The sequence below is a fragment of the Rattus norvegicus genome, chromosome 6 (genome assembly GCF_036323735.1).
Source record: "Rattus norvegicus strain BN/NHsdMcwi chromosome 6, GRCr8, whole genome shotgun sequence".
Taxonomy (NCBI): domain Eukaryota; kingdom Metazoa; phylum Chordata; class Mammalia; order Rodentia; family Muridae; genus Rattus; species Rattus norvegicus.
The window spans coordinates 9,743,301-9,764,089 of record NC_086024.1 but is presented as its reverse complement, the minus strand read 5'-3'; the positions used below and the strand labels follow the sequence as shown (position 1 = coordinate 9,764,089).

Below are 20,789 nucleotides of genomic sequence, written 5' to 3'. Positions count from 1 at the left end.
AAGGAGGGTTGGTAGGGAGGGGGAAGACCCTTATAGAAGAAGGGGGAGAGAATATGGATGAGAAACTGGGAAAAGGAAAAAACAATTGAAATGTAAATAAAAATATCTAATTTTTTTAAAAGTGGGTTAGTACATTTCATTGGATGAGAAAACTGAGAAGGAAAATGTGCAAGATGGACCCAAATAAGGAAACTAAGATCAGAAAGCTGCGTGTGCTTCATTTAATGAGGACTCTCATTCCCTGTGGACAGGTGGGAGTCAGTGGGGGACTGATGTTTCTTCTTATTACTGGAATGATGAGATCAAAGGGACAATTTTAGAAATCAATGATATCAAAAAATTAATTTAGCCAAATAACCAGTATAAGACGTACTAGAAAGGACTCAAAGTGGAGACAGAACAACAATCAGGAAGTAGAGCAGATGGCAGACATTTAAGCAATAACCACGAACTGAGAAAGTACAGTCTTAGAGCATGTTCTTTAAACTGTACAAGAGTGTCAGAGGAGGGAACAGGCTAGAAGCAAATTTAAAGGAACTGGCACAGCACAGCTAACCACTAGCTGCCTAGAAAAATGAAAAAACCAACTACTTTAACTTCTGTAAAAGACACAAGCTTGTAGGAGATGGAGGAAAAGAACATGAACAAAGCCAGGAGTTATGAGTAAGGAATGGATGTTACAGATTTGGAGCATGGCTAAGCAGGTGTGGTGACTTGAATAAAAGTTCATAAACTCATAAATATTTAATATTTGACCCCAAGATTGTGGAACTGTCGGGTAGGTTTGGGAGATATGGCCTTGTTTGTTGAGGTTTCAAAAGGCAGTTAGTGATTGTTCTCTTTATCTGTCTGTCTCCACCTCTGTCTGTCTGTCTCTTTCTCCCAAGCCCGTTCTCTGCCTCATGATTGTTGTCTCAATTTATAAACTCTTCTTTAGTGCCATGCTCATTTGCCTATTGCTATGGTGCAAGCCATTGACTGTCATGAACACAGCTTCTGAACTGTAGCCAAGACCTACTAAACTCTTTCTTTTTATACGTTCCTCTGGTCATGGTGTACCTTTATGGCAATAGATAGGTGAGTAAGAGAGCAGCTAACGGTGTTCACTGCCAAGGACAATAATCTGCTTTCCAGCTCCTGAACCGACAGAGTAGAAGGAAAGAACTGCCATCTGTGAGGTGTAAGTCTCCTCTCTCTCTCTCTTTCTCTCTCTCTCTCTCTCTCTCTCTCTCATGCACACACATACACACCACACACACACACACATAGACACACACACAAAGTAACAAAACAAATACAAAACAAAAAATACAAAAAGCAATAAAACAAAAAAAATAAGCCAGAAAATCTTCTCTTTGCCTTATTTTTTTTCAATATTCCCAAAATTTGACAAGGACAGTATGATTGTGTTTATAATGGTAAAGCTTGGCCATTTCCATATTAATGAATCAACTAGTTAGTTAATTAATTAATTAACTGGAGAGTTTTTGCATGGTTTATTTTTTAAATTTTGGTTGACACTCCCAAGGAGAAAAGAGGGAAGGGGAGGGCTGTGCATCCATTATCATGTCCTTCCCCCAGCACAGCCTGGCACCAGCTGTCCTCACAGTCAGTAGAAGTGGGGGCATCAGTTCACACATCTTCCCCAGAGATGGCTGTGTCCTTCATACCTCAACGGCTTGGATGACAAGAAATGTTCAAAGCACAGTGAAAAGCCTTTATTTCAGTTATTCAAATTTTAGTCAAATTTGCTATGTGTACTCTGATTAAGTCCTACAAGAACCAGGAAAACAAAACCCTGCTCAACATGTACTTTATTTGACTTTAAGGGTTGAATTTAAATATTATGTGGCAACATAAAACTCTCATAAAAGAGTGTATCTGTTGGCTAAAAATAGTTTTTCAAACACAACAATATTTCATTTCAAGAAAAGTTGGTGGGGAAAATTATGCTTTCTCATATTTATATCAGTGTGCCCACATATATAATTATTGCCTATAAAAAGATATTTTTGGATGGAATGTTAGAACAATGAGATTACGTGATCATGGAACATGGATACAGACAGTGATGTGGAAAAGTTAGGCATGAATCATATTGGCAAGTTCTTTAGACACATTTAATATTTCCTCTAAATATGATGCTTTGAGTATACACTAAAAATGCTAATCAAAGGTATATTTGTAAATCAAAATCAATTAAGAGCTTGGCTTCAAAACCCAGCTTCTGCCCCAACAGATCACACAGAAAACTCACTTAAGGCAAAAGTGTACAACAAATCATCAGTGGAACTTAGAATGCTCTTTCATGATCCAAAGATGAAAGTATTTCAAAAAACACTGCTCCCTCACCCTCTCCCCCATCTTCCCTGGTTAGAATAGGGCACCATTAATTCCCACAGAAGGGTCCTCATTCACACTGCCTTCCCTCCATAAACAGAGAGGTGTTAAAAGTAATCTCTAATTAACACCTGTAAAGGGATACCTGCAGGACATTTTCTGAAAGTGACAATAATGGTAAAATCACATGATACATCTGATAAAAACTATATGCTACAACTGACAAAATCAATCTTAGTTAAATATTTTGTTCATTGCTCCTGTGCATATATTTTTTTTCCTTTTTTTTTTATTATATACATTTCGAGTGTTATTCCCTTTCCCGGTTTCCGGGCAAACATCCCCCTCCCCCCTCCCCTTCCTTATGGGTGTTCCCCTCCCAACCCTCCCCCCATTGCCGCCCTCCCCCCAACAGTCTAGTTCACTGGGGGATCAGTCTTAGCAGGACCCAGGGCTTCCCCTTCCACTGGTGATCTTACTAGGATATTAATTGCTACCTATGAGGTCAGAGTCCAGGGTCAGTCCATGTATAGTCTTTAGGTAGTGGCTTAGTCCCTGGAAGCTCTGGTTGCTTGGCATTGTTGTACATATGGGGTCTCGAGCCCCTTCAAGCTCTTCCAGTTCTTTCTCTGATTCCTTCAACGGGGGTCCTATTCTCAGTTCAGTGGTTTGCTGCTGGCATTCGCCTCTGTATTTGCTGTATTCTGGCTGTGTCTCTCAGAAGCGATCTACATCCGGCTCCTGTCTGCCTGCACTTCTTTGCTTCATCCATCTTGTCTAATTGGATGGCTATATATGTATGGGCCACATGTGGGGCTGGCTCTGAATGGGTGTTCCTTCAGTCTCTGTTTTAATCTTTGCCTCTCTCTTCCCTGCCAAGGGTATTCTTGTTCCCCTTTTAAAGAAGGAGTGAAGCATTCACATTTTGATCATCCGTCTTGAGTTTCATTTGTTCTAGGCATCTAGGGTAATTCAAGCATTTGGGCTAATAGCCACTTATCAGTGAGTGCATACCATGTATGTCTTTCTGGGATTGGGTTAGCTCACTCAGGATGATATTTTCCAGTTCCAACCATTTGCCTACGAATTTCATAAAGCCGTTGTTTTTGATAGCTGAGTAATATTCCATTGTGTAGATGTATCACATTTTCTGTATCCATTCCTCTGTTGAAGGGCATCTGGGTTCTTTCCAGCTTCTGGCTATTATAAATAAGGCTGCGATGAACATAGTGGAGCACGTGTCTTTTTTATATGTTGGGGCATCTTTTGGGTATATGCCCAAGAGAGGTATAGCTGGATCCTCAGGCAGTTCAATGTCCAATTTTCTAAGGAACCTCCAGACTGTTTTCCAGAATGGTTTTACCAGTCTGCAATCCCACCAACAATGGAGGAGTGTTCCTCTTTCTCCGCATCCTCGCCAGCATCTCCTGTCACCTAAGTTTTTGATCTTAGCCATTATCACTGGTGTGAGGTGAAATCTCAGTGCTGTTTTGATTTGCATTTCCCTTATGACTAAAGATGGTGAACATTTCTTTAGGTGTTTCTCAGCCATTCGGCATTCCTCAGCTGTGAATTCTTTGTTTAGCTCTGAACCCCATTTTTTAATAGGGTTATTTGTCTCCCTGCGGTCTAACTTCTTGAGTTCTTTGTATATTTTGGATATAAGGCCTCTATCTGTTGTAGGATTGGTAAAGATCGTTTCCCAATCTGTTGGTTGCCTATTTGTCCTAACCACAGTGTCCTTTGCCTTACAGAAGCTTTGCAGTTTTATGAGATCCCATTTGTCGATTCTTGATCTTAGAGCATAAGCCATTGGTGTTTTGTTCAGGAAATTTTTTCCAGTGCCCATGTGTTCCAGATGCTTCCCTAGTTTTTCTTCTATTAGTTTGAGTGTGTCTGGTTTGATGTGGAGGTCCTTGATCCACTTGGACTTAAGCTTTGTACAGGGTGATAAGCATGGATCAATCTGCATTTTTCTACATGTTGACCTCCAGTTGAACCAGCACCATTTGCTGAAAATGCTATCTTTTTTCCATTGGATGGTTTTGGCTCCTTTGTCAAAAATCAAGTGACCATAGGTGTGTGGGTTCATTTCTGGGTCTTCAATTCTATTCCATTGGTCTATCTGTCTGTCTCTGTACCAATACCATGCAGTTTTTTATCACTATTGCTCTGTAATACTGCTTGAGTTCAGGGATAGTGATTCCCCCTGAAGTCCTTTTATTGTTGAGGATAGCTTTAGCTATCCTGGGTTTTTTGTTATTCCAGATGAATTTACAAATTGTTCTGTCTAACTCTTTGAAGAATTGGATTGATATTTTGATGGGGATTGCATTGAATCTGTAGATTGCTTTTGGTAAAATGGCCATTTTTACTATATTAATCCTGCCAATCCAGGAGCATGGGAGATCTTTCCATCTTCTGAGGTCTTCTTCAATTTTTTTCTTCAGTGTCTTGAAGTTCTTATTGTACAGATCTTTTACTTGCTTGGTTAAAGTCACACCGAGGTACTTTATATTATTTGGGTCTATTATGAAGGGGTCATTTCCCTAATTTCTTTCTTGGCTTGTTTCTCTTTTGTGTAGAGGAAGGCTACTGATTTATTTGAGTTAATTTTATACCCAGCCACTTGGCTGAAGTTGTTTATCAGCTTTAGTAGTTCTCTGGTGGAACTTTTGGGATCACTTAAATAAACTATCATATCATCTGCAAATAGTGATATTTTGACTTCTTCTTTTCCGATCTGTATCCCCTTGACCTCCTTTTGTTGTCTGATTGCTCTGGCTAGAACTTCAAGAACTATATTGAATAAGTAGGGAGAGAGTGGGCAGCCTTGTCTAGTCCCTGATTTTAGTGGGATTGCTTCAAGTTTCTCTCCATTTAGTTTAATGTTAGCAACTGGTTTGCTGTATATGGCTTTTACTATGTTTATGTATGGGCCTTGAATTCCTATTCTTTCCAGGACTTTTATCATGAAGGGATGTTGAATTTTGTCAAATGCTTTCTCAGCATCTATTGAAATGATCATGTGGTTTTGTTCTTTCAGTTTGTTTATATAATGGATCACATTGATGGTTTTCCGTATATTAAACCATCCCTGCATGCCTGGGATGAAGCCTACTAGATCATGGTGGATGATTGTTTTGATGTGCTCTTGGATTCGGTTTGCCAGAATTTTATTGAGTATTTTTGCGTCGATATTCATAAGAGAAATTGGTCTGAAGTTCTCTTTCTTTGTTGGGTCTTTGTGTGGTTTAGGTATAAGAGTAATGTGGCTTCATAGAAGGAATTCGGGAGTGATCCATCTGTTTCAATTTTGTGGAATAGTTTGGATAATATTGGTATGAGGTCTTCTATGAAGGTTTGATAGAATTCTGCACTAAACCCGTCTGGACCTGGGCTCTTTTTGGTTGGGAGACCTTTAATGACTGCTTCTATTTCCTTAGGAGTTATGGGGTTGTTTAACTGGTTTATCTGTTCCTGATTTAACTTCGGTACCTGGTATCTGTGCATATATTTTTAATGGACTAAAAGCCCCCAGTGTCAGTCACCGAAATGTTTATAGTAAAAAATTTCAGAAGACACTTTATATTTTTATCTTAAGAAACCTATGCTTTATCTATCACATATACATGTAATATCTAATTAATGTTACCCTTTTCATATCTACTACATGTGAAATAAACATGAGGTAATTTAGATGTTCAATAAACTCTAGGGTAGAGGCTTGCAAAGTTATATGTTTTCATTAATCATTATCATTATTATAAGGAACATTCCATAACAGAAAGTCAGAGAAAAATATGAACTAACTAAAGAATCATTAATGATAAAGTAAGGTTTATATAATGAATAGAATAATTTTGAAGGTAAGCTAAATGATTGAACAAAAAATTTCACCATATGCCTTCTTAAAACAACAAACGATTCTGCATCAAATATTTATAAATTGGCATCAATTAAATTAAACTTGCTATAAAATAATGATCAATTATGTCCTTTTTCTATGTTGTCAACAGGAAGCTAGATGATGTCCTCAGAGTTCTCTGGAAACTAAATTTTGTCTATAAGTACTTTTTTGACTACTAAAAAGTTAAAGACTTACTCTTAGCTTGTGACTCAGTATTTTCAATGTTTAATTAATGTAATTATTCTGTCATAAAATCTTAATAGCTTTTTCCTCCAAATCTTCACCATTCCTCATTTCCTCATAAGCTCTTACAATCAATAATCCACCTGGCTTTGAACTCTTCATTGATGGCATTTATATTAATAAAAGAAGATCAATCTATCAAAATTAGGACACTGGATTCAAAGTGAACTTTTCCCAAGTTGTTCTATTTTTTAAGGTTCACAGTTAATCAAAATTTAAATGTGATTACATCTTCCAATGAAATCAAACTTGATAACTCTGAAAAAGATAAGCCACACCAAATATTCAAATCTTCTCTGAAATTACATGTCAATCAGACTTTTAGAGCTAGCTAATTGAAACAGCATTATACATTTTTAGCAAGAATGGAGCATCTTTTAATGATGCAATCAACCTTCCTGTTTATTGCCTCTCTCTATCAATTAAAGACAGAGCAAGATTCTTAGATGAGATCCATACAGAGTTTATACACTGCTGACTTAGAAAGCTCACATAAAACATCCTGCCCATACAGTGGGTAATCAAAATTCTAACGTACATACATAGAAACATGAACATTATATTTACAATGTGTGTATATATAAGGTATGTGTATATATAATGTATGTGTATATATATAAAGTATGTGTATATATATCAGATATGTATATATGACACATCACATGTTATACGAGTAAGTTTAAATCTGTGATATTTTTATGAAAACAAACAAAAGTAATATTCTAAAATTCTACATGTTGCTTTAAATTTAAATTTCTGATCCTGAAAAAAACCCACAGAACTTATTTTGAAAAACGAGTATAAATTTGACAGTTGTACTAATAAGCAGCTAAATCAATTCTTTAGTGTTATTAATATTAACCGTAGTTGCCAAGCATGCTGGCTCTAATGCCAGTTACTAGGAGGCAGAGGTAGGACAACCAATTCAAGGACAATTTGTCCCAAAAGCCATACCTCCTGCCATGCTTCACACAGTGAGTAAAAGCAAAGCCTCCATCATCGCATGTCTCTTCTCAGATGACTTCTCTTCACTTTCTGATTTCCCCCTTACCTTGTTTTCCCACCTTCCTGATTGTAAGTTTTCTCCTTACGTTTTTCTGTTCTATCAGTTCATGAATCCATTTACAAAAGGGATTAAGAGCTACATCTCTGTACTAAAACCAACGGAACAGGCAAACCAAACCCAAACCCAACGATTCAGGTAATGTCAACTGCATGTGACTCATGTCCAAATAAAAGGATTTTGAGTGCTAATGGATGAACATGTGCAGACGATGGATGGAGAGAAGATACTAGGTAAGGCTGACTTCAACTGTGTTGGGAATCCCAGGAAACTAATATCCATAACCCAAATGAGGACAAACTCTCAGGGGAAGGAAAGTTTGAAAAATTCTAAGCCAAGTAAAAGATTATGTAGTAAAAGATAAACACTGAATCCAAAATAAATGGCAAGGCAAGGCTGACAGGAGGTCTGTGAGGAAAGGAAGCAAAGACATCTGTGGCCAGGAGAGGAGCCATGCAGGACACATACTGGCTGCATACATGGAAATTGTCAATTATTTACTTTAAAGAAGCTTAAACTTACAGTTGGTCAGAGTTTAAACAAAATGGTTAACACACTAAACCAATCCCTTTGTCCATAAAATAAACATCAGTAGTTTGGGTAATCCAATAACAGCCCCTTACCACTTCACAGTGATCATTACAGAGTCTTTCTCAGGCTAAAAGTGTAATTGGCTGCAGATCAATAAGTAATTTCTCTTAGAAGGACAAAGGTTTTGTTTTCTTTCATATATATATTATCAGAGCCCTTAAATCAGAGCTGAGCAAATATATTTTGAAAGTCAAAATTACTCTGAGCAGCAAGATTCCTTACTGCCCTGTGAAGTTTATCTCAACTGATCATTTATTTATGATGCTATAAAAATCCAAATGTTTTCAATTTTGATTGTTAGGTATTTGCTGAAAGGCAGCTGAAATTACTTTCTGAGGGTTGCCATTTTATGACAAGTGCATGGAAATTTACAATGGTTCAATAATGGTTTGCTGAGGTGTTATTTTCTGTTTATTTTTCCCCCTAAGATTAGCAATGCATTCAGCTCTTGTGGTCAATGTGAACCCTTACCTGACTTACTGAAAATTCTGGAAATCTAACATGAAAATAAGATTAAGGAAAAAGCTAATATAATCTTCCAGAATTAAAACCTTGTCAATCTGTGATGATGTAGTATAATGACTGGTGGTTTTCCTAATTACTTAGGACTGATGTGTAGAGCCAGTTTCTATGAAGAAAGAAAATGTTTGAGGACTTAGCACTTGGGTGAAGACTGAACAAGGAGAGGCAAACATAAACAAAGTGAGCAGCTTTCCATGATCAAGTGACTGAGACCATTGTACTCAAGTATAGAAGGAGGCTGTGGAGAATCAACTGCATCTGCAACTTCAAGAGGAGTTTCCTCTAGGTGAAGCACAATCCCCTTAGATATTTTGTCTGCTGGGTTGTTTTCAATGTTGCTGGGGATGGACCCTGTCTCTTGCTCATATTACACAAGCCCTGTACCACTGATGTACATACCCAGATCTAGAGTTCCTTAGCTGTCATATTTTCCTGTTTGTGACTTTGCAAAACAGAAAAATACTTCTATTCCTTAGAGGTTAAACTATGTGTGTCTTCTTCTTCCTTAATTATACAGAGAACTGCAGAAATGAAGAATTACAACTGCACTTGGTAATTCCTTAAAAGTAGGATTAAAAAGGAGAGTCTGAGCTATAAAACACATTATGGAAGCTAGGGAGAAAACCTTTCATAAGTGATTATTCACCTTTTACTATGTGCTGGCTGAGTCTCTATGTGAAGTTCAGTGGGGCTGAGACAGAAAAAGATAGTTTTTTCAGAACTTTCCTGACAGTTATCAAAGCTAGTACAAAATGACCCAGAAACAATCATGTTACCATTTTCATGTCCCCAACTTCAGTCCTCACATCTTTCAAGTTTCCTTCCCTCATTCCTCCCACACCATATAACTTTAGACAATTTCTACTCTGGCAAGACAAGAGGTAAGAACACTGAATCCAGATCTTTAGATGCCACCAATACTGCAACCCCTGCTTCAGCCAGATGGTACAGCGCTACTGAGCAGTAACTTACTTTATTAACTTGGAACATCTGCCTAGATAGGAAACTCACTCCAGAATGTCTTTGCAAGCACAAAATTGACATGATTTCAGATTCAAAAATAAAGATAACTCTCTTCTTATGAATTATATGCTAGCAATAACAGTAGTGCGGTCACTTATTACCTCTATCCCATATTCATATTGCATTTGGAAAAAAAGCCAAAGGGGGAATATATATGTATATATATAAAACATATATACGGTTAATAGTGAAGAGCAAATGCTCAGCCTATTGGTTATTGAAAAGTACTTACTATGTGCAGCTCAAGGTAGTCACCCAGGCCTGAGGAACTGTCCACACGCACCAACACTGCTTCCTTCTGAACAGTGCTAAACCCGATGGCCAGCCTGTCTGCTCGTGTACTGGGTCGGTCATTAGGAGGCCACTTATATGTAATTTGTCCACCACCTTTGCTAAAGATATACGTCGTCCCAGCTGTAAAACAAAATACACATGCCATTAGTATCAATATACTAAGTCTATGTTTCCCGATGTCATGTTGATATAGCAATAAAACATTGGCATTACGCACAGAGTTATGGCAAAGTAAATAATAGATTTCAACAAAACTTGCACAAGAAAGAGGAAGAGTTGTAACAAAAACAGTGATGTCACTCAGTTTTTAATGTACTCATTAAATCCTCCAGCAGGTGTTGCAGAAGAAATTGTAGATTTCAACTTTCTCAATTGAGTTGGACAAGCATAGAATGTAATGAACTTTCATTTTTCCTGTCAGTTTTTAGAAGGAAACATTGACTGAAGGCTTTAGAAGGCAGCAGAAACACATATCAACTTGTTTGTGAAACAAGGTTGTACGTAGATGTGACAGGGTCATAGAGAACAGGGGAAAGAACTGCAGTAAACAGACCATAAATCAAAGTTTGATGGGAACAGGGTTTTCTTACATATTACACAAGATAAATTATGAATTAATACCCATATAGCCCAGAAATCATATCAACAAATACATGTAACAGATACCATCCATTGGAGTCAGTTCTTACTTGACATGTGGTGTCTATCTGTGAGACAAGACAGCATCCTAGAGAGTCCCTCACCACTCACTTCTTTCAGGTAAATACTGGTTTACAGCACGGAGAATAATGCTATGGTCTCAGTCATGAGTGTTAGGATTGTACCATAGGATGAGATACCAGCATTATCCCGTGTTTGAAAGCAGTAGAGTACCACAATGCTGAATTGTGAGCATCTCACATTGAAACTAAGGAATCACTTGAAGAAGAAGATTAGGAAGATATTTTTGACAGAAAACGTATAAGAGGATAAAGGGGCTAAAGGGAAGGCTCGGTGGTTACTAGCAAATGCTGTTCTCATGGCAGACCAAGGTTATATTCCTAGAACCCACATGATGGCTCACAATCATCTATAACTCCAGGTTCAGAGAGAATTCAATGCCCTCTTCTGACTTCTGCAAGCACCCGTCATGTATGGGGAAGATATTCATACATACAGGCAAAATATCCCTATATTAAATAAAATGAATAATCAGAGATGGAGAGACATAAGAGAGGCAGAGAGAGAGAGAGAGAGAGAGAGAGAGAGAGAGAGAGAGAAGGAGAGAAGAAGAGAAGGAGGGGAAGGGGAGGGGGAGGGAGGGAGGGAGAGAGAGCGAATAGAAGTAGATCTGAATGTAGCAGTCTATATTTCCAGACTATATTACTAGAGACACTAAACATAAATTTACAAGTTCAAAGCTGGCCTGGACCACAGACTGAATTCATACCCAGCCCTGACAGCATAGTGAGACCGGGTCTTAAAATAAAAGGGCTAAGGATGTTCATAGATAGCTTTCGCCAGGCAAATGCAAAGCAATATGTTCATTAACCAATGAGAAAGAAGAGAATGGAGGAAGGGAAGAGAAGGGAGGGAAAGGGAATGTCCATTAGATGGGGTTGGAATTTGAAGCATCTCTGATTAGCTCATGGGTTTGGATATTTGGTCCCCAGGTGGTGGCACCTTTTTGAAAGGTTATAGAACCTTCTAAGGTAGAATTTGAGAGAAGTGAATCACTAGTTTTGGGCCCTCCGATCTCACAGCCGACTTCCACTTACTGTCTGGCCTCTGCTTCTAGACCCAGTGTAGACACAATGTCAAAAGCTGCTTGAGACCTGTGCAGACCTTCCCTGCTGCTGTGGTCTCTATCGTCAGTCACACTGAACTTTACACCCTTCCTTCCTTCAGTCGCCCTTGTAGGGTGCTCTGTTACAGCAGTGAGAAAACTGTTAAGATGTTTTTTATGTTCCATGTTCCCAGAAGCCTCTTCATCCTACTATTACTAAGAAAGTACTCTTTGTACATTTTAATTTTTTCTGGCTTGCTATTTGCCATTTTTAAAAATTATTAATGAGTTTTTTTAATGAGTTTTTAACTGTTTCTGTGAAGAGTGTCAATAAAATGGAATGCATGTGAAGGGGCTCTAGCAGGAATGCTCTGAACTACAGATACTCTTTAACAGAAGCAAACCTGACTGGAAAGTCTCATCTTCTCTTTGGGAATTATCCACATGAAGGAGCCATGTTGCAAATAACATTAGGTTCCGTTGACTGGTGCATCTCAATCTGTATTTACCCACCTACATATCGGTGCATTTACTCACTATAATTGTTACATTTTGAGATGAGATTTCATTCAGGATGGCTGCAAATTCCTGCCACTGCCCCCTATTTTCAGGACTGTAGCCTGAGCTTGAATCTGAACTGAATCTGAACTGGCTGAATATGAACTCTCAAAAGTAACTTTTGTGCCTATTTCATTATCCCTTGGATATAGGATAAGTATCCTGTGTTGTATTTGAGGAGGTTCAGTTATAAGAGTTCACTGATAGTTAACATTTTGTTAGGGCAAAGCTTTAAACCATGACTTCTAGACTCCTGCCCCAGGATGTGTGGTTTTATTACACTATTGTTTCTATTACACCAAAACACCCTGGGAAAAGTTGACTGTACATTTCAGTCTATCACATCAAAACTAGCTATCATATGTTAGTATTTCTCATGATTAGTGACCTGGTCACCTTACGATCTGTACTTTTCCTCCTCTCACACAATGCTTGAACACATAGACACATGGTGAGGTTGCTTCTCAAAGTTCTCTATAAACAATTATAAAGGCTTCATTATTGGCCTGAAAGTGTTTATCTTACTGCTTATAGCTTTGGTGGAATAATTATAATGTAGACATAATTTTTCAGGATTTGAATTAACGATGTCTTCCCAGTGAGACCTGGACACTAGCATTGTACCCACGCCTGTGTGTGGTGGTGGAGAACTAACACCAACAGATTACTCACTGATCGTTCTTACATATGGCAACTTTATGATTCTTTAGGTTCACTAAAAGAGACATGATGATTCTGTCACGATTCTCTTTGTCTGCAGGTTTATCTAAGTGCTGCTCTCTTCATTGTGTCTACTATTACCCTGTATATATACCACAGTCACTATACTGAGTGCAACTCAACAGCACAGTTTCATACTAAAGAAAAGAATTAGCCGTCTACTCACTCATACATGCTGACTTCTCTTACAAAATTGTACTTTGTATCAAAGTATTAAAAATCTTTTATATTCTTAAATCCCTCCTTCCACACAGCTAGAAAAATGATCCTCATAATAAAAGACATTAGAATATTGGGTTGAAATCCCAAACTCTAATTCACTAACTACATGTCTTTGTCAATTACAAAGATGGCATGTTTGCTCCACCAGAACGTAGAAATGGTCAATATAAACTCTAGCTAGGGTGGACCTCATTTCAAATTCCAGCTGTGTCATATAATGCTCACATGGCTCTGAGCTAAGGACTTATTCTATATTTAAGAATATAGGACTTCTTTTGGAAAGATGAGACCAGCAACACTGCTTTCTAGAACTTATATAGGTATATGAGTGCATGCACAGAAGCAGCTAGGAAGCCCTCATTCTAGCCTATGGAGAGTGTTCAGGGTAGATTTTGTGTGTGTGTGTGTGTGTGTGTGTGTGTGTGTGTGTGTGTGTGTATGTGTGTGTGCGTGTGTTTTGTATGTGTGTATGTGTGTGTGTTTTGTATGTATGTGTATGTGCATGCACGTGTGTGTGTGTGTGTGTGTGTGTGTGTGTGCGTGCGTGTGTTCATGATTGCATGTGCATACCCAAGGATCAAGAAAGAATAAACAATAACACTGCAACAGTACTGGCTTATTTTACTATTAGCACTTTGAGAAATTTTGGATTTCAAATTTATTTTCAAACCAATTATCTTTTAATAACAGACTTTATGCATCACAATTTTTACTTATCATCCTGTATTTCCTTCCTTGGGTTAGCACTGTTCTTCTCATAAATCTATTCTATTATTGCTATTTACTTTCACTATTAGTAGACTATAGAAGTTATGTTAAATTACATCACATGGGAGTTTTTGAGAGACACAAAATATTCACCCAGCACCATAAATCACCTAGCAAGGCTGTGTGGTGTGTGTGTGTGTGTGTGTGTGTGTGTGTGTGTGTGTGTGTGTGTACTTCATTTGATCGTTACATAAATTACATCTATGAAAAAAGAACTAGAACCTATCTTTTAAAAATGTTTGCTCTTACATTAGCATGTGCTATTGTTGTAGGTGTGATTTCAGATAGATAGGAGCATAAGTTAATGGCAGCTCTAAGCTTTATATCAGTGTGGAGGGGTATGGAGCCATGTGCTTCCTTGTCCACTTAGACATGTTTCTAGGTGCCAAGGATTGATATATCAGTGAGTGAGGACAAATTGACCTTGGCATCCATCACCACACTAAAGCATGTGGACCACTCAAACCTAAAGTGGATTTTACCAATCTCTGCACTTAATGCCTTTCGGTGGTCTTTATTACTCGCCCTAAATTTATTAACAAAGCTGGTGCCATCAGGTTCACATTCTAAAATGTCAACGGAGTTATGCCGCAATAAGTGCGTGCAAATACTATACATGGGTTCCAATTTTTGTTTGCATTGTCTGTAGTGTTATAGCAAGAAACATTCGCAGCTTTTAATGAACACAACTGTGCACATGAAGAACATAATCTTGCTGCCTATTCTCTTATCAGCTGTCCCCTCCCAAAGTACTCCCATCTCAAACTCACTTTATTTCACCAAGACTCATATATTCCCCCAAATATCTTGAAACTCCCTGACAAGGAAATCCAGTTACTGTGCACAGGACTGTGTGGTTATTCGTTGCTCCAGATGCTTGCTACACACACAATAATGTAATTAAGTTCTGAAAAGATTAGCTTCTAACTCATAAGAACATAAATAAAAGATTGTTTTTGAAGGCCTATGAAACTTCAAATGTCATCCTGTAACCAACATGAAACATTCAGGCCATTATGTTTCAATTAAATGTAACAGCAATATAGTATTTTATCCAGAGAAAGTTGCCAGTATGTCAGACGAAAATTAAAACAATTATAAATGACAGCTTTTATTCTTCCTATCAGCATGTTATATGTCACTTTTAATTCAATCTTTTGAGCATTTTAATGTAAGGACATATTCTGTGAAGTGAAGGACATAGAAAGAAAAATTAATAAAAATCACCATAGATTACAAAATCTAATAACTGTAAAATAAGTAAATTGTGAAGCCTACAACAATATTATTATCAACAACACCTAATTATAGATCAGTCTTTGTCTACATAAATGTGAAAGCATTTGTGTTCACTGAATTATCTCATGAAATTAAAACACTATTGGATCAATGTTTAATTTTTTAGGAAAAAATATACAAGATTACATTACACTAATGTAATAGATTAAAAGGTTTAAGGTAGACTTAGAACAATGGACAAACTCAACCCATGTACATAAAAAGACTAGAGATAAAAGAGAATAAGTATGGTTTTAATAAAGATCAAGAAAGACCCAAGTAAGAAATTGTTAGTTCATTGTTATCTCTAGACTATTGATCAAAGTAAATATAAACAATTCCCTAATAATAAGAGTCCTATCGAGGAAGCTCAGTGCGATATTCAGGATGGGCAGAAAGTTAAGTCTGATATAAATGGACAATTGTGTGTTCTATCAGAACCTTAAATTCTTAAAACTAAAGAAAAATCACTGGACTTAAAAAATAACTTGTTGAATTTTATTAAATTGAATGCTAACTGTGAAAGCTAAGGAGAACTTTGCCCATGCATTGGAATTCCTTGAGTGGTGCTGGAGAATGAGTGTAGACACACATCCCAAATGCAAATCAGGGACCTGGTCATAAAAACAGAGATAGGAATGCAAAGAGTCAGCCTTAGCAAGCTTCAGCTCCATCCTACCAAGACACTGTTTCCAAATAAAAATAATGTGTGCTTACTCAGTAAGAAGTTCCATCAAATAAATCTATCAAGAAAATGTCATGGCACAAAGCTATTGTGGCTTCTCTGAAGCCTGAAGTCATTTCTCTCAGATAATTCAAATAGTAATTATACATTTCAACAAGATCATAAAGAAACTTGCCTTTGCTATTGACCTAAAACATTTAATTAATAAAAATATCTTCAATATGCAGCAGTGTGGGGTGGGGAACAGGGAAATGTCCCAGAAACCCTCTGAGCTGCCAGAGACTAAGTGACCAACCAAAGAGCATACATGAGCCAGTATGTGACTCTCACTACAGATGTAACAGAGGACTGCCTTATCTGGCCTCAGTGGAAAGGGATGGTCTTGTAGAGTCTTGATGCCTTAGAGGCAAAGGGGAAGAGAAGTGGGGTAGGAAATTCATGGGGGCAACATTTGAAGTGTAAATAAATAAAATAATAAAAATTAAAATTACTTTCTAATAAGTATTCTATGTGTTTGAATTGGCTGTCACAATATACTATGCCTTTGAAAGAAGAATATGTTCACAAATGTAGCATCCATACATTTTATAATTTGACATTGATGAATACTCATGTCCATGATGCAAGTGTATTCCTCTGTGATACCTAAAATGTTATTTTAGGTATAAATAGATCCATAGATTTCTATTATGTATAACCTTGGCATGTATTCAGGAAAGCCACACAGAACTTCATTGTCTGTGCTATTAGTCATGGATATCTCAAAAGTTTCAATGAGATCAGTAAGGTTCAAGTTTACTAGACCTAACAGGTGCTCCACTGTAAAATCTAGACATTTCGAAAAGAAGACATAATTGGTGTTCACTTGTATTCTATAAAGCCAAGACTACCCTATTGATAACTCATGCCAATTGAATTCATGTGAACAGTTACTTCGTTCTCTTCTGTATTACAAGGGAATTGATTTAAGTAAATGAAACCATCTGTTTTGGGATACAAAACAGTGCCTTGAAAAAGAGATGATGGTCAAACCTCAGTTAAGGGCTTCTTTATAACTGAGACACAAATAACAATTATATGTGTGCATACATATGTACATATGTATTCTCAAATTAAAGTTGGATGTATTGTTAAACATTCAAGCCAGTATGTAATATTTTAGAAAATAACATATCCTTTCTGTGCTTATGCACACTGAAGATTGAGTATGAGCCTCAACTATGCTAGACCTCACACTGGGCAGGGCTCTCATGCTGACCAGGGCTTTCACACTGGACTATATTCCCAGTCTTAGTTTCACATTGTATTTTGAGTCCCAGTCACACTCAGTTGTTCATGCAGTCTTGAACTCACTCTGTAGACTACCCTGGCCTTGAACCTGTGATCTTGCTCTCTTAGTTTCCTGTGTAGTTAGGATTATTACCAAGCCTAGAGCAACCATTTTTTTCTTTTAAAAGCACTAGCTGTTTTCTTCTTGAACATGTTATTGAGGCGATATCCCCTCTAGGAATACTTGTATTCTAGAGTTTGAACTTCTAAGTGAGACAAACTTTTGCCAAGATCGAATTCAAAGTCTATGAACTGTTTTAAGTGTCTTGGTCATAGCTATGTGACTGAGAATAAAAACAAGAAAGTAGTAGACTTTCTGCTAGTCAGATCAGGAAATCTCATAAAGGGATCTACAACTAAAAGCAAGTCAAGGAAAGTAATTGTAAAGCCAATAACCTTGGGAACATTGAATACTTAGGTCTTCTTTTCTGAAACTAGGCTCCCTCAAGCAGGTAGTGAACTTTATAAAAATGTCTCTGGCAGGTATTTCAGTAATTGATTTGCATTAAAGCTATAAAGCCACATGAAGAGGGAGAGAAGAAACCACACCATCAAGTATCTGATTCTTAAAAACATTAACTAAAGCTTGAGAGATGTCTCAGAGGTTAAGAACATGGGATGCTCTTTCAGAGGTCCTGAGTTCAATTTCCAACAACCACATGGTGTCTCTAACCATCTACAATAGGACCGGGTACCCTCTTCTGGCCTTCAAGCATACATACAGGCAGAACATTGTACACCTATTAAACAAATATATCTTGGGTTGGGGATTTAGCTCAGTGGTAGAGCGCTTGCCTAGGAAGCGCAAGGCCCTGGGTTCGGTCCCCAGCTCCGGGGGAAAAAAAAAAAAGAACCAAAGAAAAAAAACAAATATATCTTAAAGAAACATTAACTAAATTGTGCAAACTCATACTACTTTCTTAAAAATGAAATCACCAAACATTATCTTTTGAAGAGTAACACCCTTTAACTTGCATCTTTGAGATATTAACTGTGTGTTCTGGAAATTAACTTTAAATAGAAATTGCTTAAGCAAAACAGCCAAATCTGAGACCATTTCAACCAACAAACCAGACATTCACTCAGTCACTTACTCTTCACTTAGCAAGGTCAACCATCGGCAGGAACACAGGTTTATGGTTTTAAAATCATGTAGCTGTGTTGCCTTAAGGTGGACTTCATCGTCCTACCATCCGAAACAGAGCTGGTTCATAGCACTATGAGTCATGTGCTGTGTAGCACACCTGATGGTTAGAGCTTGCTCATATCGAGATGCACTGAGTAAGAATATACCGTAGTCTCATGATTGGAGCTTGCTCACATCTGTATGGAATAATTACATGCATATCAATTGAGAATATCCTTTTGCCTAAATAAGTCTTCAGAAATACTAAAACTATAAGGAAGTCTTCCTAATAACTGATATTTGTATGCATTTAAATTATCACTCACTGTGATTGTGAATTGCTAGGTGGAAAATATTAAAGGAGAGACAATGGTTCTGGTTATGGGAGAAGGGTTCATAACTCTCCTAACAGAAAAAGACAACAATCTTAGGTGGGGTTACCTTAAGGGCACCGAAAGCCATGAGGCTTGGGTGAATTTCAAGAAAAAGATGCAGGAAATGGATGATACTTAATAAAAAGTAAAGCTTTCTTCATTTGTATATGCATGAGCATTTGCTTGCATGCCGGCATGTGCAGCACATGCATGCAACTTCCACAGCGGCCAGGAGAGGGATTCAGGATGTGGCTGTGAACTATAATATAAGGCCTGAGAATTTTAACCATGTTCTCTGTTTGGGCAGCAAGTGCTCTTAACCACTGAGTCATCTTTCCAACCTTGAAAGAGACTGTTTGAGTTAAGGTTGAGAGAGTATTCAAAAGATGTTTATGGAGACAGAGAACACAAAGAAAGGCAACATGACAGAAAACTTCAAAAGTAAGAATATCTGTGTTTTCCATAGGAAGTACTTAAGCGCTAACTGTATACAAAGCACTGTACTGTGCTTTAGTGGAGATAGAAAAGTATGTGGCACCATTATGAAGTCCCTATCAACAGCTGATCAGATGACAACACAATGAATTTCTTTTTTTTAACTTCCATTCTTGAAGACATAGCTTACATTTTATCACTTTCAGTTTTAAAGTCAGTAACACATACACACACACACACACACACACACACACACACACACACGCACCCCTTCATTGATTTGGTCCCATCTATGCCCATCTTAATATAAATTAACACAAAACAATATCATAATAGTAATTCAAATAATACTTCTCTAATAGTCATTTCAAATATCTTCAATAATAAAACAATGGCAAAGAATGCTAGCTAAAGACTCTTAGGGCAACTTGAAATATTTTCCATATAAAGCACCTTAAAGAATTCACTCGTCTCTCAGTCAAACCCCAAGTTTTTTTGACAGAAAAGATTATTTAACAAGGTTCTGGAAAGAGAAGAGTTAATTTGAGGTCAGAGTTTCACAAAGAACAGAAAAGAAGCATCAAATATTCTCAGATATAATAAGTAAATTCACCTTAATAAATGGGAAAGCACATTTTGAAAAAGAAGAAATCCAGACTTTCTAAAAACATGATGTCTTATCTCTGTCTCTCGCATTAAATCCCTAGATAAACACTGAATAAAGCCACATAGAGGGAGTCAGGACTATCCAAGGACAGTACTCAAAAAACTAGCATGCTACCACAGTAAAATTTCCATGGAATGCAAATTTCTGATAACTGAAGGTTAGATAACTTCAAGCGCAGAAAAATGTGACATTAGTGTCCTAAGAAATAAATTGTATTTAATAGAATCCTTGTTATATTTCCCTATTTATCACAGAAGAATTTCCCTACAGCTTTATGAGAAAGTAAAGCAGTTCTCACTTTTTATTTTACACTTAGTAGAAAAAAGTAACAGTAGCAGGTATATTAATGAAAAAAACATAAAATGTCTGTTTATTGGTTTGTTCTCAACTCATGCTCTGAAACACCTTAAGGAGATTATAAGAGGTATGGTACTCACTCCTCAGTGTAAAGTACCCATCTACTTTTATATGATAATTTCAAGAAGCAGAAAACCTAGGCATATTGGACCACTTACTATGACAAGCAATTTGGGTGTTTATAAAATGTAAAATTCAAATACTGAAGTGTTTGAAAGTGAAAAATTCTTTCAGTTCAGTGAAGTTCAACAAAGAAAATGAAGTTTGACAGTAATAGTGTTGTGTGTGTATGTGTTGCTGTTGGCGTTGTTTTTATGGTTGTCTCTGGTAATCTTTGTATTTCACCCATCTGTGGAAAAACGCAGGACAATGTATGACAGGACTTTTGACATTGGAATGACTGGAACATTAATAGTGACAAATTAGATCAAAAGCAAGTGAGAATCAAATGTGTCTTCCTTTGGATTAGGTCCCCAATATTTTATTTTATTTTATTTTTTTTGGTTCTTTTTTCCGGAG

The 20,789-nt window shown here is 37.2% G+C and overlaps 1 protein-coding gene across 48 annotated transcripts in view; it reads right to left on the bottom strand.

The window, feature by feature from the left end:
* Nrxn1 (neurexin 1) overlaps positions 1-20,789 on the bottom strand; it is a 1,146,022-nt gene that overhangs the window by 313,292 nt on the left and 811,941 nt on the right. For all 48 annotated transcript variants that reach the window (XM_063262405.1, XM_063262407.1, XM_063262423.1 and 45 more), the window contains one exon: positions 9,925-10,106. In XM_063262405.1, the coding sequence (XP_063118475.1) occupies positions 9,925-10,106 (182 nt within the window). The remainder of the gene's footprint in view (positions 1-9,924; positions 10,107-20,789) is intronic.